Source organism: Centruroides sculpturatus, unplaced genomic scaffold (assembly GCF_000671375.1).
Source record: "Centruroides sculpturatus isolate CEXI.00-Female unplaced genomic scaffold, Cexi_2.0 scaffold508, whole genome shotgun sequence".
Taxonomy (NCBI): domain Eukaryota; kingdom Metazoa; phylum Arthropoda; class Arachnida; order Scorpiones; family Buthidae; genus Centruroides; species Centruroides sculpturatus.
The window spans coordinates 12,888-40,819 of record NW_019384691.1 but is presented as its reverse complement, the minus strand read 5'-3'; the positions used below and the strand labels follow the sequence as shown (position 1 = coordinate 40,819).

The following is a 27,932-nucleotide window of genomic DNA, read 5'->3' as shown; positions in this document are numbered from 1 at the left end:
ACAAAGAAGGCCTTTTTTTTTAAATGTATGCAAAAAATGAAAGAAAAACAAAATATCCAGAACTTATATTTATACAAAGGGCCTCATGCAACCCGAAGGCCCCTTGATGCAGAACTGAAGTATGGTAGAATTCAGATCTAATTGGTTATAAAATAATTAACCAGTGATTTATTTATAATTTAATAAATGAAATATTATTAATTATTCTATAATATATATATATATATATATATATATATATATATTTATTTAAAATTTAAACTTATAATAATAATAATATAATAAACTTTGCGTTAACCCACAATGGAAAAAAATAAATAAACCATACAGAATCGGTGACGTCAGGAAATCCAATATCGCTCGTGACGTCATCAATCGAAGGCACATCCGGGAATTTCGGGACGATCGAAGACACTTGGTGCAATCCGATTGCGCATGGCCGAGAAGCATTTCGACCCAAAGCTACAGAGCATGCCCACTGCCATAGGGTTTCTGCAGTGGTGCCAGTTTCGAGGCTTCAAGAAAGGGGAGAGAGATTTTTAAAAGGTTCTTTAAAAGAGAAAAGGAAGAGAGAAGACCTAACTCACATCACTGCCTAATTTCGTTGTATTTTTTCTTCTCTTTTTTTGGTGTTTTCAGTGTCCGATTTAGGGACTGGCCGTATCGGCTGGGATCATTTTTAAAATTCTACAATGTCCTCCTCGAACCATTTTTTGGCCTTCTGTGGTATAATCGTCCTAGCATTCGTCATTAAGGGAGGTAAGAGAATTCCTTCTATTATTTATTTTTATACAAAAATATATTTTTTTCTTTTTACAATTTCAAAAACGTTTTGAATTGATTTTTCTCTTTAAAAATCCTCCCCAGAAATTAATTTATCCGCCATTTTCTTTTTTTTTTTACTGTATTTAATTGTTTTTATGTTACACACAACACTGTATCGATTGTGTAGTGTTTTCTCTCGTGTTTTGGGTTCTAGAATTTGTGTAGAGCGGAATTATAGAAAATAAGTTTCTCGCTATAAGAAGGGGGAGGGGGGTCGAATTGGGAACTCCCGTTTGGCCTACTTTCATTCTGACGTCATGCCTCTAGCGGAAGACGAACGCATGAGAACCATTTTTACAATTGATCGAAGCGTTTTGGTTACGGTTCCTCATTATTTCTCGAACGCCATTCGTTAATTGTCGCCGTTTTTCTGCCCCCCCCCCGAATGGCCTCCCCGCTGTAGCCAAGACACTACGTTATTAAACGAACGAAGCAACAATTAAAACTGTGGCGGGGGGAGAGCAATTTTTAAAAGAAAAAAGTTGGATGAGAATTAATTAATTAACATTTTAATTTTAATTAAGTTATGCAAGTTTGATTTAAGGAATGTAATTAGTTTACGTCGTAAACGTTTTCTTAGTAACGCTATAACCGGGCTTTACTGTTGTATAGGAAAATTATTAGTTTATTTATAGACAGTATCGATCAATAATTTTTAAGTTCTAATTTCTGCTTAGAGGGGGTGGGATCGAAGTCGAATTATCCTTTCCATCCATTATTTACCTTTAGAATTAACCACTTTTTTCGCCTATCCACGCCTTGGTTTGGTTTATATTCTGTTCAATTGTTCGAAATAAGCTTTATTAAACCTTATTTTCCCTATAAATATCCACTGTAAATGTAATTGTCAATGTTTCCTGGGGGAAACTATGATTAAAAGTCAAACAGAAAGCATTAAAATGACCTTTACTTTCTTAATTTACATTATTATATTAGTTTTATTCCTAAATGCACTCTTAATACGTGTGTATCTGTATATAGGAATGTAGCAGAGGGCATGTCTGTGTGTTTATACAAATTCAAATACCTTCTATATTCTATGAATATAGTAGAGTGTATGTCTCTCTAAATTTAGTGGAAGGTATGTGAATTTGTATAGACAGACATACCCTCTACTACATTCATATATAAAGACAGAGTTTTATAGCTATGTGCACTTTTAATAAGTGTGTATCTGTGTATATGAATGTAGTAGAGGGTATGTTTTTTCTAAACAAATTCACATACCTTCCACTATATGTATACAGACATACTATCTACTATATTCATGTCTGTATGGATATAGTAGAGGGGTAAATTTACATATAATTAAAAAAACTATATGTGAGTTTTAATAGAATACAGACATGAGTATAGTAGAGGGTATGTCTGTATGTCTATACAAATTCACATATAGTTTATTAACTATATGTAAAATTTATCCCTCTGCTATATTTATACAGACATATCTACTACTGTATGCTTACAGAGACACAATCTACTATATTCACGTCTGTATGTCTATACAAATTCACGTCAAACTATAGTAATATGTTAATTTACTCTACTATATTCATACAGACATGAATAAGTAGAAGGTATGTCTGTATTCATATAGTAGAGGAGTAAATTTGTATAGACATACAGACACACACGCATTAAGAGGCTTCATATACAAAGATAGCGGTTACAGTCTTATAATTTCTTTTTTAATTTAATAAGAAATATAATTTATTACAACGTTAAAACGGGGTTATTTTACATTACAGATAATGTTCTCCCTTAGCAGAATAAATGAGGATGTTAGCAGAGATTAATTCCTAGTAAATATAATGTAAAAAAACCTTTTAAGTATCATATTCTGTCAAGGACTTATATTACACTTTATAATTCTTTTAATTATTTTAAAAATAATTTGCATAAAAGAGTATAAATTTTGTAATTCCATTCATTTATTAAACAGGGTGGCCCAAAAGTCGGTTAACCTACAATTGCAGACTGTGTTGATTTATGGCATTTGAAAGGGAGATTTATCTTGTATTTTTTTTCTAGACTTAAAGAATGTCTGGCCTAGTTTAAATTATTGAATTTTTTAAAAATTTTATTTTTAGTGTGTAGTTAAAAAAAACAGAAGTCTGGTACTCCCCCCTCTGTATGCGTAAAAATGTTAATTTATTGCCGTTTATTCTCGATGGTGCCTACAATTTGCATTTTAAATGCTAATTAAATCACTCTTGGGGTGGCCCAGAAGTCGGTCAACCCGAAAGAAACGCTTTAAAACTCGGTTAACGGACTTTCGGCCCACCCGCTTGTTATAACAGGAAGCGAATTTTAAATTGTAAGCGATTAAATTTTCTCGCTGGCCATTGGCTAATTAATTAACGAAAAGGAGGGCCCTCGATATAGAACCGATAACGCGAATTATCTAAATAAACGCATCCGTTTTATACGAGATTTAACCGGGGGGGGGAGTGCGGTGAAGCCAGTGTTTCCGCTCTACAACGGCATCCCGTATGTAACGTCGCGCGACAAATTACAACGTTTAAAAAAATCGCTCGCCGAGATTTTTAATAACTCGATAAAGAGGAATTTCATAATTAAAACCGGAATAAAATTCACCAAAAATTCCTCCCCTCCCCATCTCTGCGAGGTTCGATCGATAACCGCGTGTCTTTTACGTAATATTTTGAATACGTTATAAGCTTGGAAGCGTTCAATTATTGTCGCGAAAGTGTCGCAATTTATTGTCGAATGTGTCAAATTGCTGGTGTTCGTAGATACAAATTATTAAACGAGTCACTTCCTCTGTTTCGGGGAAACCAGGGGGACAGGAAACATAACTCCTCTCTTATTAAATGTTAAATTTAACCCCCGGTACTCTAATGGAGCCTAATTCGGTGGTAAGTTTTAACGCCTGCTTCTTTATGAATTCGAAATAAACGCTTAAAAATGAATAGCGAATACGAATATTACCGTATATAGCGAATACCACCCTCTTAAAGCGTCATCCTCGCCGAATTATCGTGACTTTCAAATCCCCAAACTCCTCTTTCCTACGTATAATTCTCATACTTCCGTTTAGCGCCACTAAACGAATAGGAATATTGCTGCCAACTCTCGATATAACGTATGCCTTCCTCGTAAAGCGCCATCCTTCCCTATTAATTAACATTAAATAGGCCCCTTCGGTACGCCACACTCGATTTAGTGCCGATTTCAGAAGCGAAACGAGCGGTTGCGTTAAATCGAAGTTTACTGTAGCCCTTCGCGCGTAGAGAGGCAAAGCAAACGAGCGATATAACGAGGTGATGTTGTGGAATACATCACGTTATTACGAATCTAGGGAGCACTCCCTGTTTTTAAAACTATATTCGGGAGGGGGATAGGTGATAATTAAAAGTAAACCCCGGATTAACACTCACCCGATTTTACGTTCGGATTAAAAGTGCCTTAAATACGAATTAATACGGTAATTAGAATAGTAAACGTCGTCGACGGATGATTTTAACGTGTAGTGCGTGTGTTTGTCTGAATGTATTTGGACAACTTGTTGATCGGAGGATCGTTTCTAGACGAAATTAATAACCTTACTAGGTAGCATCACGCCGTAGTTTCTCATGCGTGCGTTAAAGCGAGGGGAAGAAGACTGTTTCGTGTCCTCGTAAACACGTCTGCTATATCATATAATTAATTTTCTCACGCTTTTATATGGCGACGATACCCTTAAAACGGGAGTTTACCTATTCAAAAATCTCTCGAGCAGTTCGTTCCCGCATATAATGCTCTTCTATGGTTTCGGTTTATCCATGCGTGTCTGAATTTTTTAATACAGTTTTTTGGAAATTGGAGCTTCCCGCTAGGCATTTTACGGTATTCTTACGTATTTAATTCGTGTATTTTCGTCCGTTCGTCCGTTTGTCTGATCGCTCTTTCGTGATGAAACTCTTTAAAATCTTATTTTTAATGCTAAATAGTAATTTAGAGAGATCAATTAATCTACAATTCTATTTTTAGTATCGAAATTTTATTATGTTTTATGTTAAATGGCCTGTTCGTTTGTCTGTCTGTGTGTGCAATTAGGCGCATCTGTGCTGACGGACACTGACGACTTCATAAAAAATTGCCGCAGTAGAAGGTTCGTCTATATTATAAAAGCATGTATTATAATACAGTTGAACCTCCGAAAGTGGCCATTTTTTATGCTGCCGTCCGTATCGGTGACCGTTGTTCAGAGGTTTAACTGTATATATGTTTAATTGAAGCAAAACTCTTTATACAGTGTATACAGTGAAACCTTTGTAAACCGGACTCGTACGGCACCGAATATTTTTTCCGTTTCGAACAGGTTTTTTTTTAACACAGAAAATCGCTACGTTTAGGCCGATTTCCGTTTCATTAAAGTTCCGTTCCGGACAGGTTTTACGGTATATACAGGTGCCCTAAAGTCAGTTAACCGTTGTCAAATGTTTCTTGTTCTAAACTCAGTTTACTATTCAAATTTACAACTGTAATTGAAACGAGCACAACTCAGTCAACCGACTTTTGGACCACCCCACGAGTTTTACGTATTATAATTGATGAAAATTAAAAAAAAAAAATTTTTTTTCGTATAAATTATAAAATAATTTTAAAAAATTCGAGTATTTCTTCACATCGTCGATTAAATTTTAATAAAAATCGAATTATATCAAAATTAAAGCGGAAAAATCGCTATGTGTGGCATAGACTGACAGACAGGCCGACAAAGAACTCCATTATTGAGAAAAACAATGGTCGGTAATTAGATTTAATGGCATTAATATATTTAAGTGCTTTTCTCTGTAAGGCCTGACTTTATTAAATTTTTTTTTTATTTTAGTACAGAAAAAATTCAGGTTCGTTCGGAAATAGTGACACGACGTCAAATTAGAGATGATCTGCAAAAACGTTTGATAAATGGAGGGAGATTTTCGATCGGAGTAGAGCCATTAACGAAAATCTAATTTTTTTTTTATTATTGAATAATTTTATACGAAAAAAATTTAATTTTTCTTTTGTAAAAGTATTACTAGAGCGTATATTAAATTATACTGAGACGTACGTGTGATGAGAAGTGATGTGTTAACGATAAACATCGCTTCTTAACGTTCTTTTTGCGTGTGTTTAAAAGTGATTTCTTCACGTTCAATACACAGCTCAACAGTACAGTCGACCCCCCCTATAACACCGTTTTATATGAATTCCATGTAGTACGAGTCACTTAGATTTTACAAATACATGTGCCGGGCTGTGAACGGTTTACGTATTTGTAAAATCTAAGTGACTCGTACAACACGGAATTCATATAAAACGGAATAATCAACAGTGTTATAGGGGGGTCGACCTGTATATACACAGCGCGTGTACAAAATACAGTGCACACATTATCAAGAATATACACAAAATACACACATCAATATGCACACCTCAATAATAAACACACAGTACGCGCTACACAGCCTGACAGGTTCAAAACGTAGGCGTGTCCGACCGTACTTTCTTATAGTTTCTATTTTAAAATTTAATTTAGGAGAATAATTACGTTGTTTCATTTATTCGTCGTCTTAATTAAAAATTAAAAAAAAACCGCAGTTATTTTAAATTCTGTATTGATTTTATGCTATTTAAATTAATCTATGGTAGGTAGTATTTGCGGCGAAACAATCACGGGATGTAAATGCTCGAAAATGAGATTTTGATGCGGTAGTCTGTATGTTTGACCTCAGAAACTGTCGAGAATTTACTCTCCCTACGTAGAGATTTCGACAACATTCTGCTTTATTAAATAGCGGAGCCGTAAATAGAAACTGGGGGGTATACCGGCAGAGGATATAATTTTTGTTTTCTCGAAATCATTTGTCACATGGTAACTCGAAATCATTTGTTGAATGGTAACTTTGGATAAAGGTCAGTTCGCCGTCTTATGTCCCAGTGTATTCATTTCTGATGACTCTCTTGCGTCACAGCAGGTGCACACATAGTAGAGGGTGAGGGAGAAGGAACCCTTACCTGTTCTCCTCCAGATGGAGAGAGACGCTCCTCATTGATGGCTGCCGGTTGTTGTGGCGGCTCACGGGGTTGGCTGGGTGTCAGGATGTGGTACACACCACTCCACTGCTGCTCCTGTCAATCTCATGCACTGCTTCTCGGGTTTTCTTTCTATCCCATCTTGTCCTTCCTTTCTTTTTCCCTCTTCCGGAACTCTAGTGGCCAAATGGGTAAAACCACCGAACGTTTGCGCCTCAATGGCGGGCTAGCCACGTGCAGGGTTCCGTATTTTCTTCACGTGTTTAACACCTGAATAGGGGCCATTTTCCTACGAAAACTCTCTTCTTTTTTGTGGATCGTTGTTACGTTGCCTCATTCCATTAATTCTACGATTCTTCATCCTTGAGCTACGAGTGCATTTTTACAATGAGAGGAACACCTTACACTGCGTGGCACCCTTACAATGAGAGGAACACCTTACACTGTGTGGCACCTCCTTACAACGCGAGGAATCTCTTACACTGTGGCACCCCTTACAACGCGAGGAATCTCTTACACTGCGTGGCACTTATACAATCAGATAAACCCTTACACTACGTGGCATCCCTTACAACGCGAGGAATCTCTTACACTGCGTGGCACTTATACAATCAGATAAACCCTTACACTGCGTGGCACCCCTTACAACGCGAGGAATCTCTTACACTGCGTGGCACCTTTACCATGAGAGGAACCCCTTACACTACGTGGCACCGTTACAGTGAGAGGAACCACTTAAACTGCGTGACACCCCTTACAATGCGAGGCACCCTTTACATTGTCTTCTTCCACGTGAATTCACGTGGAAAAAGACAATGTAACTTATGTAAGAGATGCCTCATGTTCGTGAATTTACGATAAAATTCACGAATAATTTTGAAAATTATACCATTGGCCTTCGTTATTTTGGGATGGAAAGGAGGAATTAGCGCGTTGAGAATTCCACGGCAAAAATTCGCGGAAAACTTTATAAATTTAACACATTATTGCGAAAGTAAAATTTATTGGGACTTTATTCTTGCACAGGAGAAAGTGGAATTAAATCACTTTTATTACATTGATGCAGACAGCAGAATGCAACCAAGTAAGACAAGTACTCTGCTCCTCCGCTGGCATTTAGCCAAAAACTTTTCTATTATTTTTATGGACCGGGTCCTTAAATATCTTGGATGTTTGCAAAGGATCTCTAAAAATTAAGAAGTCAGTTGGGGTAATAAAACAGTGGTAAGGCGTGACATTTTCTTAGTTTATTCCATGTACTAGCCTCTGATCGAGTGTGGCGCTAAAACGAGGCATCTGAAACGGTAAGCATTGCGCGTAATAGCGAGGTCTGTCTACACGCAGTGCCAATTATTTGACTTTGGGATAATGCTTGCAATGCGGAATCCTGTGTGTACTAAAGAGTTTTCTTAATATAGGTCACGAGCCGTTACTAGGGCGCTAAATCGAGGTTCCACTATATTGATGAATTTTTCTCGTTTATAGTGGTTTTCTTGTATTTTATTCATTTTTTTTTCTAATCTGATAAGACAAAGTTTAGTGATTTCATTGGTTTTTTCAGGCCCACACCAAGTGTTGTGTTACGAATCTTTACCGCGTAACTAGTCCAAAAACTAAACTAAATATCCAATCAGGATTCCGGACACGGAGAGAGGGCCCCAAAAATGTAATTTCTACTCAAATAAGTAGGGGGAGAAGTCTGCTTTTCTTAATTTACTTCACGAGTTTAATGGCTTCGGAGCGAGCAATGGGGGCCCCACCTTACGCCACTTTCAATATCCTTAAAATACAGACGAGGGCCCTTTTCGAGACCAGCTCTAAGTCGCGCTAGGCCTCAACTAAGCGCGAGATCTTGCCAGAACGAAGAGATTGAAAATCCACGATGTCGGCTCTTTACAATAGATCTTAACTACAGGACGACCGATTTCCTCGTGTAAAATGCGATGTGAAAGAGTCGTAGGGCATAAAGAAATCCTTTTCACTAATTTATGCCCTTTTACGAGAGCGTCATCGATTTGTCAAAGTGAGTCATTTAGCGTTGTTAACAATATACTGCAAGATCGATAGGAGCTTTCCATTATGACGTTTTAAGGGTAGTTAAGTGATTCTGATGAGGGAATTTACTTATGGTTCGAGTCACGTAGTGGCTGTTTGATAATGTATTCTGGTGTAATATTATATTCTTCCGTGGCACTTGACATTTGAAGTAAAGGAAGAGGCTCATAAGATAGTCCAATACATAAATACGTAATGAGGTAGACCAATGAAGAAAGCGTTTTATATCGATTTTTTTTCCGACTACGTTCTTAAATTACGTAATAGTTCGATTGTTATATGAAATTTAAATAAAAATGTTAGTGTTAATTATTCTATTCTTCCCGCAAATAACGATTTTATTCGCCGCGTATAACATCAGTTGTGTGTATAATAGATAACAGAAATTCCCGTGTTGTAATTATAAAGTAGTATTCTTTATGGAATATTTAAAATCCACGACGTAAATTTTGACGTTATATCCGGGTTTATTAATTTTTTTTTTTAATTACACAGGAAGCGATGTGTCCGGTTTTAGCCGGACACGTCGCTTCTAGTGTGATGATGATGTGGATTTTTTTTAGAGAAATCCATTAAGAAATTATGAATTTGTAGTCAGGTATAAAGGACAATTGCCTCCCCCTTTTAGTCTCGATATAACGGACAAATAGGGAGAGTTATATCCGTTATATTTGAAAATTAAGTACAGAACGAACTTTATATAGGATACAATACTCAAGACAGCTTATACAGTGGAAAATATGAGGGAAACAAACATCACACTACCAAGAAGAAACTGAAATAACGCACTATCTAGCGCGCACACCCCCGCAATAACGCATTCCGATATTCTCAAGTGCTGTACTTCCCTATATACGCTTCCAGAACGATCAGATTTGATTCTTTGCTTCTCAAGTACGTTATACAGGGGGTTTGTAAGATGGAGATTCAGTAGAACTGAACTTAGGGGGTGGATCATCTATTAATACGTTACTTCTATGTCGATCGTTGGGTGCTCTGCAGGAAACACAGTTCTACAGGAGGCACACGAATTAATGGCGAGGAACGATCATAATTATACACGAACAATTAAAGTTAATAGTCTAGTGGAAAGAGGACCTCCACTATGTTATTAGAAATATTAAAAATTGAAAAATAACGTAATATTTTATTTTCTACGAGGCTTCAAAGTTTAACGCTAAATGTCTATGGAAAAAAACGGCGTGCAAACGGAACACTCAAAGCGCCATCTGCTTAATTTTGACAAAAAATAAATAAATAAATAATCCGCTCGCATTATTTAAACTTACAATACATTTACCGTCGATTATTTTTTAATGAAAAATTTTTAATATCTGGATTATATAACTGTAAATAATAAGTAAAATTAGTATTGTTTGCATTGAATGTATTTACATTATAATTTTCAAAATTTGCAGAAAATGTAACTAAGCGTGAAAAATGGCGGAGTTGAACCGCCGAAGGCATTGAAGAACGGACATGTTTTTAATGTATATTTAAATAATAAAATTTAAATTTAGAAAATTTTATTCTAGATAACAGCTCCGAGGGATTAGTGTTGTTATATTTTAGCGATTTAACTCAAATTATATTTGTGAGAACGTCAGAAAAGTATAAAAGTTTCGAGAGCGCTCCATCAATTTTCAAAGGAAGCATTCCGCTTACTAAGCTTTTACTTGAAATTTCTAAAATTTTATTTATGGCATGTGTTAAATACACATTTATCGGCAACTCTGATAAGAGTATTTAATTATCTGAATAATTTTTTTCCCATTACGAATGCTCTTAATGGTGAGTAAATGTGATGAAAGTCGAGATGTAATTTTTGACAGTTATTGAACGTTGTTTTTTTTTTCTGTATTTCAAAATAAAAATTAGCGATGAAAGCTCTTAAATACTCCAGGTAGAAGGGCCTCTTCTTATTTATCGTCTAATACCTAAATAGGGGCTAGTTTTCCCATAGAAAGTCCTCTTTGCAGATTGGTCGCATGTTGCAGTTACCATATCTCAATACTCGAGCAATTCAAACCTGTACGGTCAATGCAAAACGGCGTTGTTACTGGTAATAAAATGGCCTTTGTTCTGCGGTGGCCGTTGTTCACAGGTTTATTTTGTACGCACTAGAAACTTCCCCGAAAAAAATGGCCGTCGTGTAGAGGTGGAAGTTATTGGAGGTTCGACTGTATCGTATCACAGAAATTGGCAAACAGCTTGATGAAATAAAATATAATTGAATATTGAGTTTCTGTGAAAGAAAATTCAATTGTTTTTTTATTTATTTTATTTTATTTTATCGAATTTTGTGAAATTTGTTTCATGAATGAATAAAAAGAATGGAAAATAGATTCTTTTACAGTTCGAAGGAATAACACTACCAACACACGGTGATTGAATATCCATCTGTAAATTCTATTTTAATGAAATTTAATTAATTACGATAATGAATTTCATGAAACTAATCTTTGTCTGCTTAGATTATTCACTGAAATTGATCTTTAATACAACGTACATTTCTTTATTATACTGTTGATACATTGTTACAGTATTAAAATACAGTAGGACTCCGCCATGTGCGGTTTCGGGACATTGGCAAACCCGAAAAAAATGGAAAATTTCGTAAAATTTCGCGCTTAATCCGTGCCATTTTTTAGGGTGCATAAAGTCTCGCAGGATCTCTCTCAATCACGTTTATTCTCGTTCTGGAAAAGACTCATTTCTTTGTTTTATTTCAAACACTAAGGCTCGTATCAGAGTTCTCGCTTACAAAATTGCTTCCGAAAAAATTTTTAGTATAATCTTGAAAATTTTTCGAGATTTTTGTGAAATTTTTAAATGAGGTTTAATAAGTATGCATTAATTTTGGACCCACCAGTGGCCAAGCGGTTCTGTTCCCTGAACACTGAGTTGGGTCGTTGATTCTCACCTCGCTAGGACGGGCTGGCCACGTGGAGTTTTCCGGGTTTTCTCCACGTTTGTAACGCCTGAATAGGGGCCAGTTACTCTTAAAAAGGCCTCCCGGAAGGCATCCTTTCCTAGGCAGATCGCCCAAGTGTTGCGTTGCCATAACTTAACAAAACAAACAAACATTAATTCTGCCCACCAACTGTAATCGTTCGAATCTGATCCTCCTGATATTCAAATTTACCAGCCATGAACTTACCGGTATAAGGTGCATTCTTTCGTCAGAATAGTTTACGCCATTACGTCAATTTGACGTCATTTTACGTTTCCACGTAAAAAAAAACCAAAGGAGTACAGGCTCTTACGTCAAAATGACGTAAGAGCCTGCACTATTCAGACAAAACGAATATGCCTTTAGTTTCGTTCGGTCTGGGTCACAAAATTGCCAATATTAGCACTGAAGACACAAGCGCGGTTTACCGATGGAACTTAAATTGACTGGATTTAAACGACTCGCCAATAAAAGAGCGGTCTTCTACCCGTGTGACGTTAGCCTTGCCCATCTGTGACAGAAAATATGAGGTTTACTACATGCTCTGTAGTGTGTTAGTGTCTGTCTTCAGCAAATAAAATCGATTCTAGCTTGGGATAGACTCCATCTTCCTCCCGCGCGTTTCTGAAAGGATGCTAACAATATAAACACCGAAAAATCCGAGTGGGCGATCCAATGAAATAATTAATAGACGTTGTAACAGTTAAATTGATGATTAATGAAGTGAATAAAGTAACACAATGCAGTGTCAGGAAGTACAATCGATATTGCTTATTAACACCAGATGCCACTCGGTGTTAAGTTGCTAAAGGATCGTCATCGATATACAACATTTGATGTGTGAAACCGTGCATTCTCCCAGGGCCTCGCCCTTAGTAGACATTTAGAAGGCCCCGCGGCATTTTAAAGGGCCTCACATTTATATTTTACACCGGGTTGCGCGTTTATGACGTATAGAATTTCGAATAACATAGCAAATATTAGTTATCGATGGCAATTATCTTGCACTTCTCCGAAGGCTAACATAAATCGATATATCGAATACTGTACTCGATATTAGGAATATTTTTTTTTTTAGTATTAAGCATATTTTAAATTCGGGCGTTCAGAAAATCTTTCTGCAGTGGGTGTTGCAAGGTTGTGGTTACCCCTTTTCAGCTCATTGATTGGCTTCAGGCAGTACTGTGTTTGCTCCACTACCGTGTCTAATGCGTTTTTTTTTTTTTACAAGTGCACGGTGTCCTGGTTCTGTGTAATCTACAATATCCACTGCGGACAGACATCCGCAGTGAGCATTGTAGTGGGTTTCTGAACACCCAGTTTATACGTGTATTTATTACTGTATTAAGTACACTTAATCGGGAGTTTTTAAGACAGCACGGGTCCTGAAATTTAGTATTTTACAAAGAGGCCCGCAATATTTTGTGTTTTATGTAAGAAACACGACACGAAAGTGAGGTAAATTAATATCGGATGGAACAAATGTTTACATTAGTTTTATCGATTTTATGATTTTGGGAAATTGTTGAAATCCTCTCGAGCCTTACCACTTATTTTCCTTTCCTGTATATTAGCGATCGATACGGTAAAAAGCAATATGCCATCTTGAGGGATCGTTCCACCATTGGCCTATTGAATACAAACACTGGCAATTGGTTGCAAGTTTTGCACACGATCAACTGGGAGCGATGTGAAGTTTTCTGGATTTTCTTCATTTGACACGCGAAAACCTCCACGTGTCCATCTCATTGGTTTGGTTTTATTGGTATGTGGCAACGAGACACATGGGCAATCTGCCCATGTGTCTCGTTGCCACATACCATGCGTCATGTATCTCGAGGGGGGACTTTTTGGAAAACTGTCTCCTATTTAGGTGAAGAAAATCCCGAAAACTCAACTTGGCTTGGCACGAATCCACGACCAACGATTAGTGTTAACTGGTGTTATCTATTCGGCCAAAGGTCAATGAAAGTTCAGTTTATGCAGATGTAAATATTTTTGAATATCCGAGATATGGAAGCAGCAAAAAATTGTGCAAAAAGAATGGATCCATTCATCTGTTTTCAATCGCCATCATCAAAAGAAACCTCAGGAAAATGAACGGAGGAGAAAAAAAATCGAATTTGAAAGCAGCTGAATAAAATCAAATTTTTCTTACATTTATATAACAAAAATTTGATTTTATTTCTATAAATTCGTAGAATTTAAAAAGCATATATATTTAAATTAAATTTTTATAAAAAATCAGACGTCTAGTTTATAAAATAAGAATGAATTGTGAGCGAATTACTAGCTCATTACGAGAGATTTTTCCATGCAAGAATCGCTGATAATAATCAAATTTAAAATTAAATTACACTTAATAAATGTGTAATTTGGATCCCCATTTTTTAGTTTAATAAATATTATTTATATTTATATTTGGCTGTACAATTGTTTCAAAATAAGGCACGCAACATACATTCGTGCATTATTGATACGGATAAATATTGCCGAGTGAATGTCTCTGAAACAATTTCAAAGAGAAATAACGGGGCAGTGATGTAATTTATTCGACTGAATAAAAAAAAATAATAATAATACCTCGATTTAACGTACTCGAATAAAACTGGAATTGTAGAAATACTTCCCGAATTTTTCGTAGCCCTCTTCTTATTCTATGTCAATGTCAGAACGTTTACGAAAGATACTTTTTCTAGGAATTAAAACGTTTTCCTCCCTCTGTAATAATATTTAAAAAAAAATGCAGTTAAACCTCGATACAGCGCACTCTTAAGTAGTGTCCTCCTCCTCGTAAGCGCCTCTTTCCTGTATAAATATTAGAGAACTCTTCACCGTGGACACGGAGATTTCAGACTCGAATCTCATTTCTGTGTATTGCATTTATTGTTTGAGGCAGCGTAGTTTAGTTCTGCACTCGATTTAGCGCCGGTTTCGGAGGAAAATAAACGGTGGCACTAAATGGAGGTTATGGTTTCATGAGACAAGACGGATCAACGCGAGGTTTATTTACCGGGGTTTCCTTCTGGAAAAGTTTCTATAGGTAAACTGGTTTCTATTTTGGCGTTATAAGCGTGAAGAAAACACGGGATATTCAACTGAAACACAAGGCCAACTACCACTGTTTATGTGTTTTTTATCCACTGGGCCACCGATGGACTGCTAAGTAGAGGTTTCATTATAATTAATTTTATGTATTCAAATTAATTACAGTCAAATCTCTATTTAGCGCCCCATTAATTTTCCTCTGGAGTTGTTACTAAAAGAAGCGTGGCGCTAAATTGAAGTAACAAACAATTATTTTGGGTGTTCATAGCGTTCGGATCAACGAATAAACCACTATTAAGAGGGCCTTTCTTGTGCTTTCATGGAATCGACAAAGCGCAGAATTGGGGTAGACGAGGGATGAGATTCGTGATATCCGGGTCGCTGTGTAAGAATTTGAGACAAATAAACAATGATAATTACGGTAAAGTAAGCTTAATACACTGAAACCTCGATATAGCGTCTTCCTAAATAGCGCCGCCCCAACGGATGTTCTCTAAAACTCCGTGAAAAATGCAGCATGTTGTCAATGTATCAGCTAAGTAACTGCGTTAATAAGCAAGAAAAGCCAAAGAATATTCATGATATACAGAATAACCCGTCTAAGACGGACATCATACAGCACAGAAACTATAAAATGGAGCCCCTATAAAGCGGAAACTTACCCAAACGGAAGAAACATATCTCGAAACGAAACGATTTTCTATTCTACGATAGGAACCCGTCTAATGCGGAAAGCGAAGACTTTGCATGCCAATTACATAACGTAGCCTGAGTAAAATGAACATTTTTGGAGTGTAAATCATAATTAAAACACATACCAAGGTTTTCAAACAGACTTTTTCCTCCTGTATCCGGTTTAGACGGTGTTTTCAACGTGTCTTTGGAACATAAAACACTGTAGTCCAATGAGAATCGAATTTTATCTTAAATAAAAATACAGTAAAACCTGTCCAAAACGGAACCTTAATAGAAAATAAGAAAATCTGCCTAAATGGGAAAAATTCTACAGAACGCAACGATTTTCTGTGTTTAAAAAAAACCTGTTTTAAACGGAAACCTAACAAACCGGAAAAGATATTCGGTATCGCGCGAGTCCGTTTATCACAAGTTTTACAGTACGGAGATTACAACATTCACAGGCTATATATATATATACACAGTTAAATCTCGATATAACGACCTACTGAACAGTGACACCCCGTTAAATCGCCAACGAGTAACCTTATAACATAACCAACCGCGATCGGGGCCCCATTCGCTGCACGCTAGTAACATTTTTGTTCTATCTATATCTTTGATAAAGAAGGCGAATAGCCTTATATATCAAAGATATAGGACCATACCAAGCCATTCACGTAATTCTCTTCTTGTCTAAAGCCCAACCGGGAACGTCGATAACTTGTATTGGGCCATGGGGGTGAGTGGGCCCGTAATGACTCCTACTCCCTATAAAGTTAGGTTATAGGGGATAGAAACTTACTAAAACCCTTAAATTTTCTCTGGGTTTGGGGAAAATCTCCACTCTGCTGTGGCCTTAGCCGGGGGGAATGAGGCCTACAAAAGGCACTGCAGGGTCACGTTATGATTAACAGTAGATGCTTTCATCTTAAATGTTTCTTTCGATACTTATCGTTTCAATTAATAATTTTGTGCTGAACGAGAAAGTCAAAATGGCGACAATTTAAAAAGAACAATCGAACCAACCTCTCTATTTGATTTATTCTATTTACTTTAACTTCATTCGACCTTCAGAGTGGCAACGTTCGATACTTTTCAACACTTCGAGGCGATGACGTACTTCAGATTTCTCGATTGTCATTTGAAAGGCAAAAATATTTCATTTTGTTTTATTCATTTCGAGATGAATAAGACAGAAACCTCTCTTCAACGCACCAATCAGACACAATTATCGTTAATACAATAACTGTGATGATATATTTACTCTCTGTAGGGCCGTTATTGTGTAAAATATAGGGGTGAGCCAATTTATTTGTGTTAATTCCGATTACAAGAGATTTCAATCAGCTTTTTCATCACCTTCTGGGGCATTAAGAAGGCCTTTTTTAATCAAACCAGTTATGCCAGGCCAACAATGTGACGACCGGCTAGTGAAAAGGGCCCCCCGCCAGAAAATTTTCTGAGGTTTCCGATCCGGACACGAACCCGGACTCTCTAAAGTGGGAATGGCACCTTTACCTCCCATTCATTACCAAGTCGTAAGGTGAGAACCAGAGGTTTCAATCCACAGTTTTTCACTGTAATCTTATTGTTTAGATAATCCTCTCTCTGTTAACACGGAATTTTGTCGTTTCTTGAACACTAGGGACCTGGAGGAAACGAGTTTTTGCCCTTCTTGGCCCAATGTTTCTGTTCTTATCATTCATTACTTATATCTTATTATGAGGTTCCGTTCGCCCCATTGTGTGCCTGATTATGAGGTGGAAAAATGCCTTTTTTAGTGCCCAAATGGTATTTTTAAGTAACGACACGTGTTTTTAATACAGTACTAAATTCGAAAATAAACACGTGCTTTCGAGCAAAACCGTATTACGTAAGGAACGCGCAGTTAATTGGATTGCTGCCACTTATTAGATTAGTTTAAAGCAATTAAAAATGCTTTGTGTGAGGTGTAATCCTTACAATATGGTTAATTACTTATTAGAGTAATAAATTTAATTAAAGTGATTAAAATATTATGTTTTAAGGATAAATCACCTGTATTGTTTGATAATAGCATTCTGTGCAAAAATGGCGTCATTCGACCAATAGCATCGTCTGTTTCATTTGAAACGAACTTTCCTATTGGTTTGTTTAGCTGCTTGCTACTTAAAGTTTGTGGATACGTTCGTGCTTTATGCAACGATCATTGGCGCTTTTAGGCATTAGAAACTTTAGGGCCTCGTGCTTTAGGGCCTCATACCTACGACCGATCTCGAGGCACGGTTTGGAATTCCAATACTGATTTGAATCCTAGATCTAAGGACAATGTGAGGGAGGGAAGGCCCCGTTTACATGCCAATACCCCAAGGCTTCCCCCTGGGATCTGGGCATGTAAAGGGGCCCGAGTCGGAATCAAATTTTTGTTATAAAGTCTAGAACTGCATTCTAAACGAGGGCAACACAACGAAACTGGTTAGAGATGCCCGGAAGGCCGTAGTAGTCCGAAAATCCGCGATTGCCCTCCATGGCTCTACTCCTCCAGGAAATTTTTACAATTAATTATATTTAGGTTATCGGTTTTATGGTTTTTTAAAAAATTACAAATTGTCCAATCAGAATTTAGCTTTGTCGTTTCATTGTAGCAATGACGTAAACCGAAATGACGCCAATCGTGACGTTTAACGGTGATATGAATAGTGTCGTGACTACGTGTCGTGACATAAATTGCGATATCGATAAAACTAAAAGCGTTAAACGTTGTCCTGCATATTCTTAAGTGTATTTTATTTTAATTTTCCATATCAATTCATTTATTTGAAAAGAAAATTTTAAGCGGAATATCTACGCTTTATGCGGGTTTATTAAAACTGTGTTTAAATTAGAGAAATATCGAATAAAAAAAATAATGTTTTTTGAAATATGAGGCATAAGCCAAATGACCCCACGCTTGAGATGCTTCAATTTAGCGCCACAGTGGATTTCAGAGGTGCTAAATCGAGATTTAAACCTTATATCTCTATACCTATATTGTTTGAGTTTTTTTACTTTAGGCTCCACACTCGATTTAGTGCCAATAAATGGCGGCGCTAAATTGAAGTTTGGCTGTTAAGTTTATGTAAATACGTTCATTCATTGCCGTCTTTACCATTTACCACGGATTATTTTTAAGTTTCGTTACATTGGTTGATGCAAAACTACATTCGAATTCTCGATATAGCGTTCACCCAAATAGCGCCACCAAATAAATATTACAGAACCTTACAAAACAAATTATGTATACATTCCATTGATAGAAACGATATTGCTATCGCCGCGAGTAGCTTCAGATACTTGGATTTTGCGCCACAGTAGATTATGTGCGAGATTCAGATGCGCTAAATCTAGATTCAAACCATATATAACTCTTTATTGTTTTAGGTTCTTTAGTTTAGGTGCCAAACTCCATTCGTTGACACCAAATCGAGTGTTTTGCGGTTCACTGGCGCTATTTGGCAGAGCGTTACATCGAGAATTCGATTGAAGTTTTGTACCAAATCGATGTTTGGCTGTTATATGTACGTCGATGGTTTCATTTATTGCCATCGTTTTCCTTGTGTTGGTACCTTGGTACGATACTTTCTATAAGGTTAATGAATCATCGATCGCTGCCTTTATGGATCCTTGATAAAGATACATCGAAATAATTAAATATAAAGAATTATTTATCAGCATTAGACAAGTTTCTCGCATATAATGACGCAACTTCCATGCAGTTTTCTTAATATAGTGTTCGAAGAGAGACAAGAAATGGCGAACGATCAATCAGTGTCATAATTTATACTACAGAGACTTTGTCCCATCAGACAATCACTACTTATTCTCAATTTCTTCCGTTCTAAAACAATCTAAAGATAAGAGAAATGATAAATTATTAAGTTTTTCTAAGATAAAGAATAAATAAATCATACAGAAATACATTTATTTTAATTATATTGATAAAGTTCCATTGTTATTTTAATAACGAAGGAATGGGGGAGCTTCGTTTATCATTTATAATTTACATATATATGTGTGTAATAATTATATAATAAATACATTATTATTAATTATTAAATAATTTAATAATTATAAATACAATCATTTATTTATTTATAATTATTATATTTAACAAGAGATGGCGGCCTACAGGCTAGTCTCTTCTGCCAAATTGCTTAGTAATTATTTAGTTTTAATAGCCCAATAATCCTTCATTAGATGTTGATTTAATTTATATATTTATTAATTAAATTTGCTAGAAATTTATTGTAGTAAAATTTGATAAATTTTAATAATATAGGCTATATATATTTTTTATATACAGAGAAACAAATGTTATTTGATTATCTTACACTATAAACGCGGCTTCAACCAAGGAGCCAATTTGGTGTGGATTTTAACGCCATTTTGTGTTGTTTTTATAATGATAAAATGTAAAATATGACGTTAAATTGAAGTACAGATGCACACTCGATACAGGGCCGGGTAAAATGGGCCCCTTTTGTACCTTAGTGGACTCTTTTGCCTTATAACATTAATTTACAGGGATAGGAATCACTACGGACTTCTAAGATTTTAGGGCCCAGAGAAAAATCCCAAGCTCTTCCTTTCTACCGGCAAATTATGAATTAAGAACTTGTTATAAATTAGGAAGAGAAAAATGTTTTAGTAAGACCGCTTTTAGTTCATTATTATACAGCTTCCTCAAAATGGGCCTGGCCGAACCCACGATTGGTATGGAAAATAAGGTACTCTAAGTGTCCACATGGTAGAAGATGTACAAATAAAAACGAATAAGTGCTTTTATTAGGGCTCATCTTTCTCAATAAAAACGTATATAATGTTTTTTAATGCATTTTATCAATGAGATTTGGCTTTTACAAGTACTCGGAGCCGCCATATTTAAAAATCAAGAGCGTGGGAAGCGGTATTGAACTAAGAGGAAAGAATAGCAATGCTTTTCTATTTTATTTTTAAGAAGTGTGGTCTTCTTTTAAATATATCTAATTGAATACATAAATAACCGAAATTTGCTTTGATTTTCGGGGAGATGAAACTTTTTATCAATATTTTTGTTAAGAATAAAAGAGATCATCCCTATTTTAAACGATGATAATAAGCTCAAAGATAGTGTATTTTATATTGTTAAATCAATTGTGTGTGTCATTGTAGTAATGCTTTGTACAAGAAAATAAACGTAGATTGAAAACGAATTAAATCAACCGCGAGTGCCAAGTTTTCAGTCGATGACGTGAAATTTCGGTGAAGTGAAAATCTTTAATGGAACTTATTGCAAATTATCCATTCGTAAACGTTATTCTAAAGCCATTGAAGTAATGATTTTTAATTTAATATAGGACAAATATAAGTCCTATTATGAAATGGTTCTTTCAGGCACGAGAATATTTGATTTCAAATCGTCCATGATAGTTCTTATTTTTTCAGTAGCATCAAAGAAAATCGATGCTGACGATATACATATAAATGCCATTGACGATCCAAACTTTTGAAAAGATTTTGAAAAGAAATGGTGAATTGTAGATTCTTTAACTCCTCGGATAAACTTTGATCAATAAGTACGAGTTTTGCATATATGGAGGAATAGATTTCTGATGCAGCGACCAATAGCTTAAGCTGTTGCATGCACGTATATTTTAATTTTTTTTTTAACATTCTGCGTTAATCAACACGGAGATTAGTATTCGATACAAGATTATATGCTCTACTATAATTTGTAAACAGTATAGGCTCATGGATCTATCGTCTTATGGGTTTTATTTTCAATATGCAGCTTCAGGGCTTTTTATATTTAGCATGGTAGGATTCACACATAAAATGCTGCACAGAACTTAAACTCTTTAAATTTATTATTCATGAAAGAGCATTTTATATTTTGTAGCTTAGGGACTATACGTTAATTTAATTACGTGTAATTGAGCCACTTTTGGCTTCTCCCTCCCTGTTGTACAATAATATACTTTTGACAAATCTCTTCGCATTTAATTACGCGTACAATAGTTCGAAGAAATCACCCAAAAAACTTCTTATAAGAACAAATTCGTATGCCACTAATACCAATAAAAGAGACAATGCCTCGACTCTATCCTATCCAATAGCTTCTTAAGTTCTTGACAAATCTCGATCTGTCTTTATGATTAGAGCAGGTGTTTGTTAACCGCATTGCTAGTCAGATCTGCCCATTTTGGTAGTCATTCATAAGTCTTTAGTTCTGTGTAAAAAGACCAAAACCAGTTATTCGCTTCAACACATTTAACCAAATCGATAGATGATGACCGGATGGTCGAGGAGGTTAAGATCTTAGCCTATGTTCTGGGGGGCCTAGAATTGAATCTCAAGGATTTTTCGGGAGTAGTCTTTTCCGGATATATCGGGCCCTGTCCCTCAATATCCGGATGCCCCATTTGGGCCTGGCCGAACCTAAGAGTAAGATTAAAAAGGCCCTCTTAGTCTCCATAAGGCGAAAACAGTTTGAAAAAATTGCAAATGATAAATTCCGACTAAAAGTTTTCTTATATTATACAAGAAATGCAATGGAATAATGTATATGAAATGTGTTTTTGAGGCTCGTGTAAATGCTAGGTTCAAGCCAAATGGCCCCTCTGATAGGGTATGTAGCATATATTTAACTTACATATTAAGAAAATTTATTTATAGTATTAAAACACTTGTGTTACTTTTAAAAAAATGCAATTTTTTTTTATTAATATTCACTTTTTATTAAAAAAATGATGATTTAATTTTAACTTAAACGAAAAACTTTAAGAATAAATAAAATAAATGGATATGTTTTTTTCTTTTTTAAAAAATTATTTATAGCAACTGCATTTTTTCCCTCTTCTGTGAAGTAAATTCTTTCACTGAAGTTATTCTAGAAAAATAAGCATAGCAAGATTCCTGTTCGAAATGTCAACCCGTATCGATCTGTGTTCAGATCCTGCCAGTTGCGGAATTGCTGAAACATTTAATAACTTCTTGCATGCAGCTAGTTTACATGCAATAATTATTATAAATTCAAGTGTTATAATATAAAATTATACTAAATTTTAAACGTATATAAATTTATACTTTGAAAATTAAAATAATTGCCACGTAAAAAAATTTTGCATTAAAGTCTTTTTACGATAAATTAATTAATTTAATATATTATTATCGGTTTTAATCATATTTCAACGATATTTAATTAAGAAAATGAAAGTCATTGGTTAAAAAAAAAATTAAAATAAACAACGTTATTTTAAATTCGACCAATCACCGTTAAGGTAATGGTATTTCTATCCAATAGTCGTCCAACGTGATGTTTTATATCTTACTTATATCGCAGGGGACTATATATGTACACTAAAATATTTTTTCTTCGATATAATGCGATTTAGTTTAATTGTTAATGAATTTTTTAATTATTTACAGGTGGAGCAATTAAATGCTGGGAATGCAATTCACATTACGATGCTAATTGTGCAGATCCATTTGAAAATTATACATTCGCTCTTACCGATTGTAATCAAAGGTTTCTAAGCCATTTCCCCAATACACCAGCATCATTATGTCGGAAAATTGTCCAAAAAGGTAAGGAAAAAAAAACAAAACGCTTTAATTTATAAGTATATCTAGTATATTACATCACTAAGTGTCGTTTCTTTCGTTGTTACGTATAGTAAATGAAAATTATCGTTATATACGAGGATGCGGATGGCTTCCTGAAGAGAAAGAAGGGGTGGAATGCGTGAAGAGAGCAGGTACTTTTAACGTATTGGTCCAGTACTGCAACTGTGAAGAAGATGGCTGCAATTCAGCTTCACACATGGGAATCAGTTGGATAGCCGTCGTTACCATTGTGACTCTCATTTTAGCAATTAAATAACTAATATATATATAAAAATTTAACTTGATCACCATGTAGTTCTTCACAAAGAGATATAAAAAGAAAATATTAATATATGTATATATATATATGTATATATACGTAACACAAAAAAATAATAATAATAATATTATATTCTGTATATATACAAATATATGTACTACACGGACGGAAGCGAATTGGGTTTTTACACCAATTGGAAAAAGAACAGTTTATTGTTCTAATCAGAAATAATATATACATATTATTGTTTCCTTTACATAAAAAAAAAAACTGCCACATTTCTTCTGTGTGTTAGGTAGAAATATAATTTCACCGAATTGGGCATTTTTGATGTCGAATCAAAGTTGCACATGGGTGTAATTAGCAGTTTAAATCACGCATGGATGGGTAGAGGTTTGCATAGATTTAAAAAAAAAAAACAATTGCCTGAATATAAAAAAAAATATATAGTATTAAATAGTCCGACTTCATCTCAAACGAACAATTAGTTAATAAAACAATGAAATGATTCACCTACACTAACAAGTAAGTAGCCCATGAGAAGCGGAAGAAAGCATCCACGAGCTATAGAAAGATATATAAAAGAGGAAAAAAATTATATATAAAAGAATATATATATATATATAAAGAGAATTTTAAACATTAAATGTATAGTTATTCTAGAATATTTTATTTTTAGTTTCTTTACAAAAAAAAAAAAAAAAAAATAATTGAAGTTGTGTCCTCCTCACTTTCTCTATCTTCTCTTTGAAATCTCTCTATAAGTAAATTAGTGTTTAGTCCATTTGAGAATCTTTATTAATACTCTAAAATTTCCATCATTAATTTGTAAGGAACCATGTTAAATTTCCAAGGACTGATAGTATAATTTTATTATATTTGTGTATAACTATATAAAACAAAAACAAAAAAAAGGAAAAAAACATATGTGATTGAATTTTGATGTTAATTCTAAGCTCATTAGCTGGTGAGTGTGTATTTTTTTACCGCGGAATTTATTTGTGTATAACTTAATTTTTTTTTGTTTTTATTTTCTTCTTTTTGAATGGTGTCGTCCGTTCAAAATCCTGTGCAATGTCCCTCATCTGTATGTGAGCGTGTGTAACAGTCACAATGATGCTAATCTGCTTTAAATAAAGATTGGGAAGTTGTCTTCCCGCAAACATGTGTCAATTAAAAAAAATATGAAATCTACACACGGTCTAAGGCCATTTAGTTTAGAAATACAACGTATTATTAAACAAATATTTTATTTTAAAGTCATTTTTATACACATATTTTGATTGGTTAAAGTACAATACAATTAAGATTTAATCATATAGTAAAAACAATAACTCTAGATTAAATGAATTATGGTGATTATAGATCATCATTTAAACAAAAGATCATGGCCTGGACTGGTTAAAAGTACAATACAATTAGGAATTAATGAATCTTTACACTTATATGAAGATCCATAATGATTTGGCATGGCATGTATTGCTATAAAAGTTATAAATTCATAATTTCAAATGTTTTAATAATTCTTAGAACATTAAGGCAGTTAGTTAGTCTTTGAATGGTCAAAGTATACATTATAATATTTTACAAATGGGAAGCTTTTCATTAGTTTTAATACAAGCTTTGCCTTTGAATATGTGCATAATACATATAATGTTTTTCTTTGTATCAGATCATTTCTCTATATTCATTTTACAGATTGTCTTCAAAATATTTTTAAGGATAATAATTAAAAATAAATCAAGTTATAGTTTATATAGAGATATACAAACATATATTGACAATTATTAGACAAATATATTACAAATAGACATATTTTAGAAGACAAAAAATAGAAAACTGAAAAAAAATAATAAAAATTGTACATGAAACATAATAAAACATCATTAAAAACATGAAATTTGTTCATGGAATGAAGAATTCATTATATATATTCTATAAAAATAGAACTAAACACCTCTGTTTATGCAAGTTTTAAGCTTACTATTAAAGAGAAGATATTAATTTTTTTTTCTCCTTAAAACAGTGGAGACTTAAAAACAAGCAAGATTTATGCCTAGGGCCTCATGCTTCTACAAGGCCTCAGACAAGCACAGATACATGTGTGTGAATATCTGCTCTTGAAGTCCATTATAAGCTTTACATCAGGTAAACTTATATGAAAGGGGCCTAGAAAGTTGCCTCACACAACCAAATATATGGCCACTAAGAATTTAAAATATATTTGATAAACTTATCTTAATACAAAGATACTTTTATTAAGCAATTTGGATTATTTTGAACTGCAACACTCCTTATACAATTTCATTTATAGAAATTTAATTTCAATAAATTAGAGAAAAATAATATATATATATATATAAATTCTATTATTTTATGAAAAATATATAAAGAGAAACAGCATTATTTAACATTAAAGAAATAAAAAAAATACAGCAATAAATGTTTAAATTTTTCTATAATCATCCTTACGTAACGATTACACAATACATATTTCTTTATTTTTTATACACGTGACTCTCTGTGCCTCCACGTCCGTACCCTGTAAACATATATACAAAAACGTTATATCGGGGAGATAGAATACTTTTTAAAGTAATACCTTAAGTCAATAAACTCACCTCCAGGGCCGAAAAGTGCGCCATAACACGGTGTATTACAGTACGGTTTACCCTCGTGCTATAACAATTAAAATTACAATTAATTAAACATATTTAATTAAATACAGTAAATACAGTAAAAAATTTCTTTTAATTTACTTCGGCGTGAGATCCGGGTGTTAGAGTCTTGTTACATTTTTCGCAACGTAAGCAACCCCGGTGCCAATCTTTACCTAAAGATGTTAATCTTTCGGCTATAAAATAGGGAAAAAGTATGGTTAATTCTCATACAAAGAATTCCGCCATTTTGTAAAGTACAAAGTAATGATTTCAGTTTGTACAATCGCGTAATAGCTGTTGTACTACATTCCAAACTTCCCACTACGAAGTGGACTCCCAATGGTGTCAAAAGTCAAGGATAATAAGTATACAAAGTCGAATATCTTTCCCGTATTTAATGAATATTTATACATCTTTTAAAGATAAGTTACGTGTGATAATATAAAGCGGAATTTAGATATTTCGAGGTTATTACACTACGGAATTTTTATTTCTTAGCAAACAGAAATATTTAAAGATAATAAAGAGATTAAAAAGAAACGTTATATCGAGATATTTTCGTGTTTATAACGTTTTATACACAGCGGGCTATCGAAATACAGCCGTGTCGTTTTATTAAACACATAAAAAAAATAACTGGGACCAATATAAAATTATTCGATATAACGAAAGTTCGTTATATCGAGTGAGAAATCGATTTATTTTCGAAAAATAACAGTTTATTACGTCACTACATTAAAGTTTCTGTTTGTGTTCTGACACGAGAGAAAAGATACAAGTTCCATTTCTTTCCTGTTACGTCACACCTAAATTATTCAAAAATTTAAAAATTACGTGTGTTATTTGTATATTAAAACACTAATTTAATTATAATTATTTCATTTTAAAAAAGTTATATCCGTTTCGATATGTTATAAGCTACAACACGGGAGAAAAGTATAAACGAATACACTAAAAGGCTCAGTTTTAACATCTAAATCCGCCTATAATGGCAAAGTGACGTCACTCGAAAGCCTCCTATGTTCGAAGCGCTTTAAAATAAAATAAAATAAATAAATAAATTTGACATTTATCCAATTAAAATATGAATTCAAATACTACCGGAACACTACAAAGAGCCGATTAATAACATATAATATAACACAGTAACTTATTTATAGATATGTTTAAAGATGACGTAAGAATTAAGTTCCGCTTAATGCAATTTAAATCGAATTTAATCTAAATTAATACTTAAATACAATTAAAATTAGAGCTTGTATATATATATATTTTTACCCGTTAATACGAGAGGATTTCCGATTAATTACTAATAGGAAACACATAAAAAATTCTTTTAATACTGTTTACTTACCAAAATAAACGGGTTTATCGCATTTAGGACAATTGGGCATTGTGGAACGTGGTGTCTTTTACACAAGAATTGAAATTTTTATATGGAAAACGAAAGTTTTTCTATTTAAAAAAATAAATATAAACTGTAAGGAAGGACAACGGAGCAACTTCCTCTACCGATTTCAAATGACAATCTGGTCACACTGGTGCAAGGCGCCGAGTTGTGTATCAGACAAATCAAGACACACCCGGATCTCGTGCGTGACGTCACGACCGAAAACGACCAATATTATCGCTCGATCGAGATTTTGAATATATATATATATATTTTTTTAACTATTGGCTTGTGTTATTTAATACGGGTTATTCGAATTTTGATGGTAACATAATACATGTTTAAAACTGTGAATACCGATTGTGTGTGCTACTAAATAGATATTTTTTTAAATATTATATTTTATGTAAAATGAGC

At 34.2% G+C, this 27,932-nt stretch overlaps 2 protein-coding genes across 2 annotated transcripts; one reads left to right on the top strand and one right to left on the bottom strand.

The window, feature by feature from the left end:
- The first annotated feature begins 397 nt into the window (after positions 1-397).
- On the top strand, positions 398-24,632 carry LOC111627325. Its single transcript, XM_023370876.1, has 3 exons — positions 398-759; positions 23,009-23,167; positions 23,257-24,632. Exons 1-3 carry the CDS (start codon positions 693-695, stop codon positions 23,460-23,462), a joined length of 432 nt encoding a protein of 143 aa, XP_023226644.1. The 5' UTR covers positions 398-692; the 3' UTR covers positions 23,463-24,632.
- A 69-nt stretch (positions 24,633-24,701) lies between these two features.
- On the bottom strand, positions 24,702-27,697 carry LOC111627326 (cysteine-rich protein 1-like). The gene is made up of 4 exons (XM_023370878.1): positions 27,480-27,697; positions 26,225-26,319; positions 26,087-26,144; positions 24,702-26,007 (listed from the first exon to the last, which is right to left on the bottom strand). The coding sequence occupies exons 1-4, from the start codon at positions 27,517-27,519 to the stop codon at positions 25,964-25,966; spliced, it is 237 nt and encodes a 78-aa protein (XP_023226646.1). The 5' UTR covers positions 27,520-27,697; the 3' UTR covers positions 24,702-25,963.
- Positions 27,698-27,932: the final 235 nt, after the last annotated feature.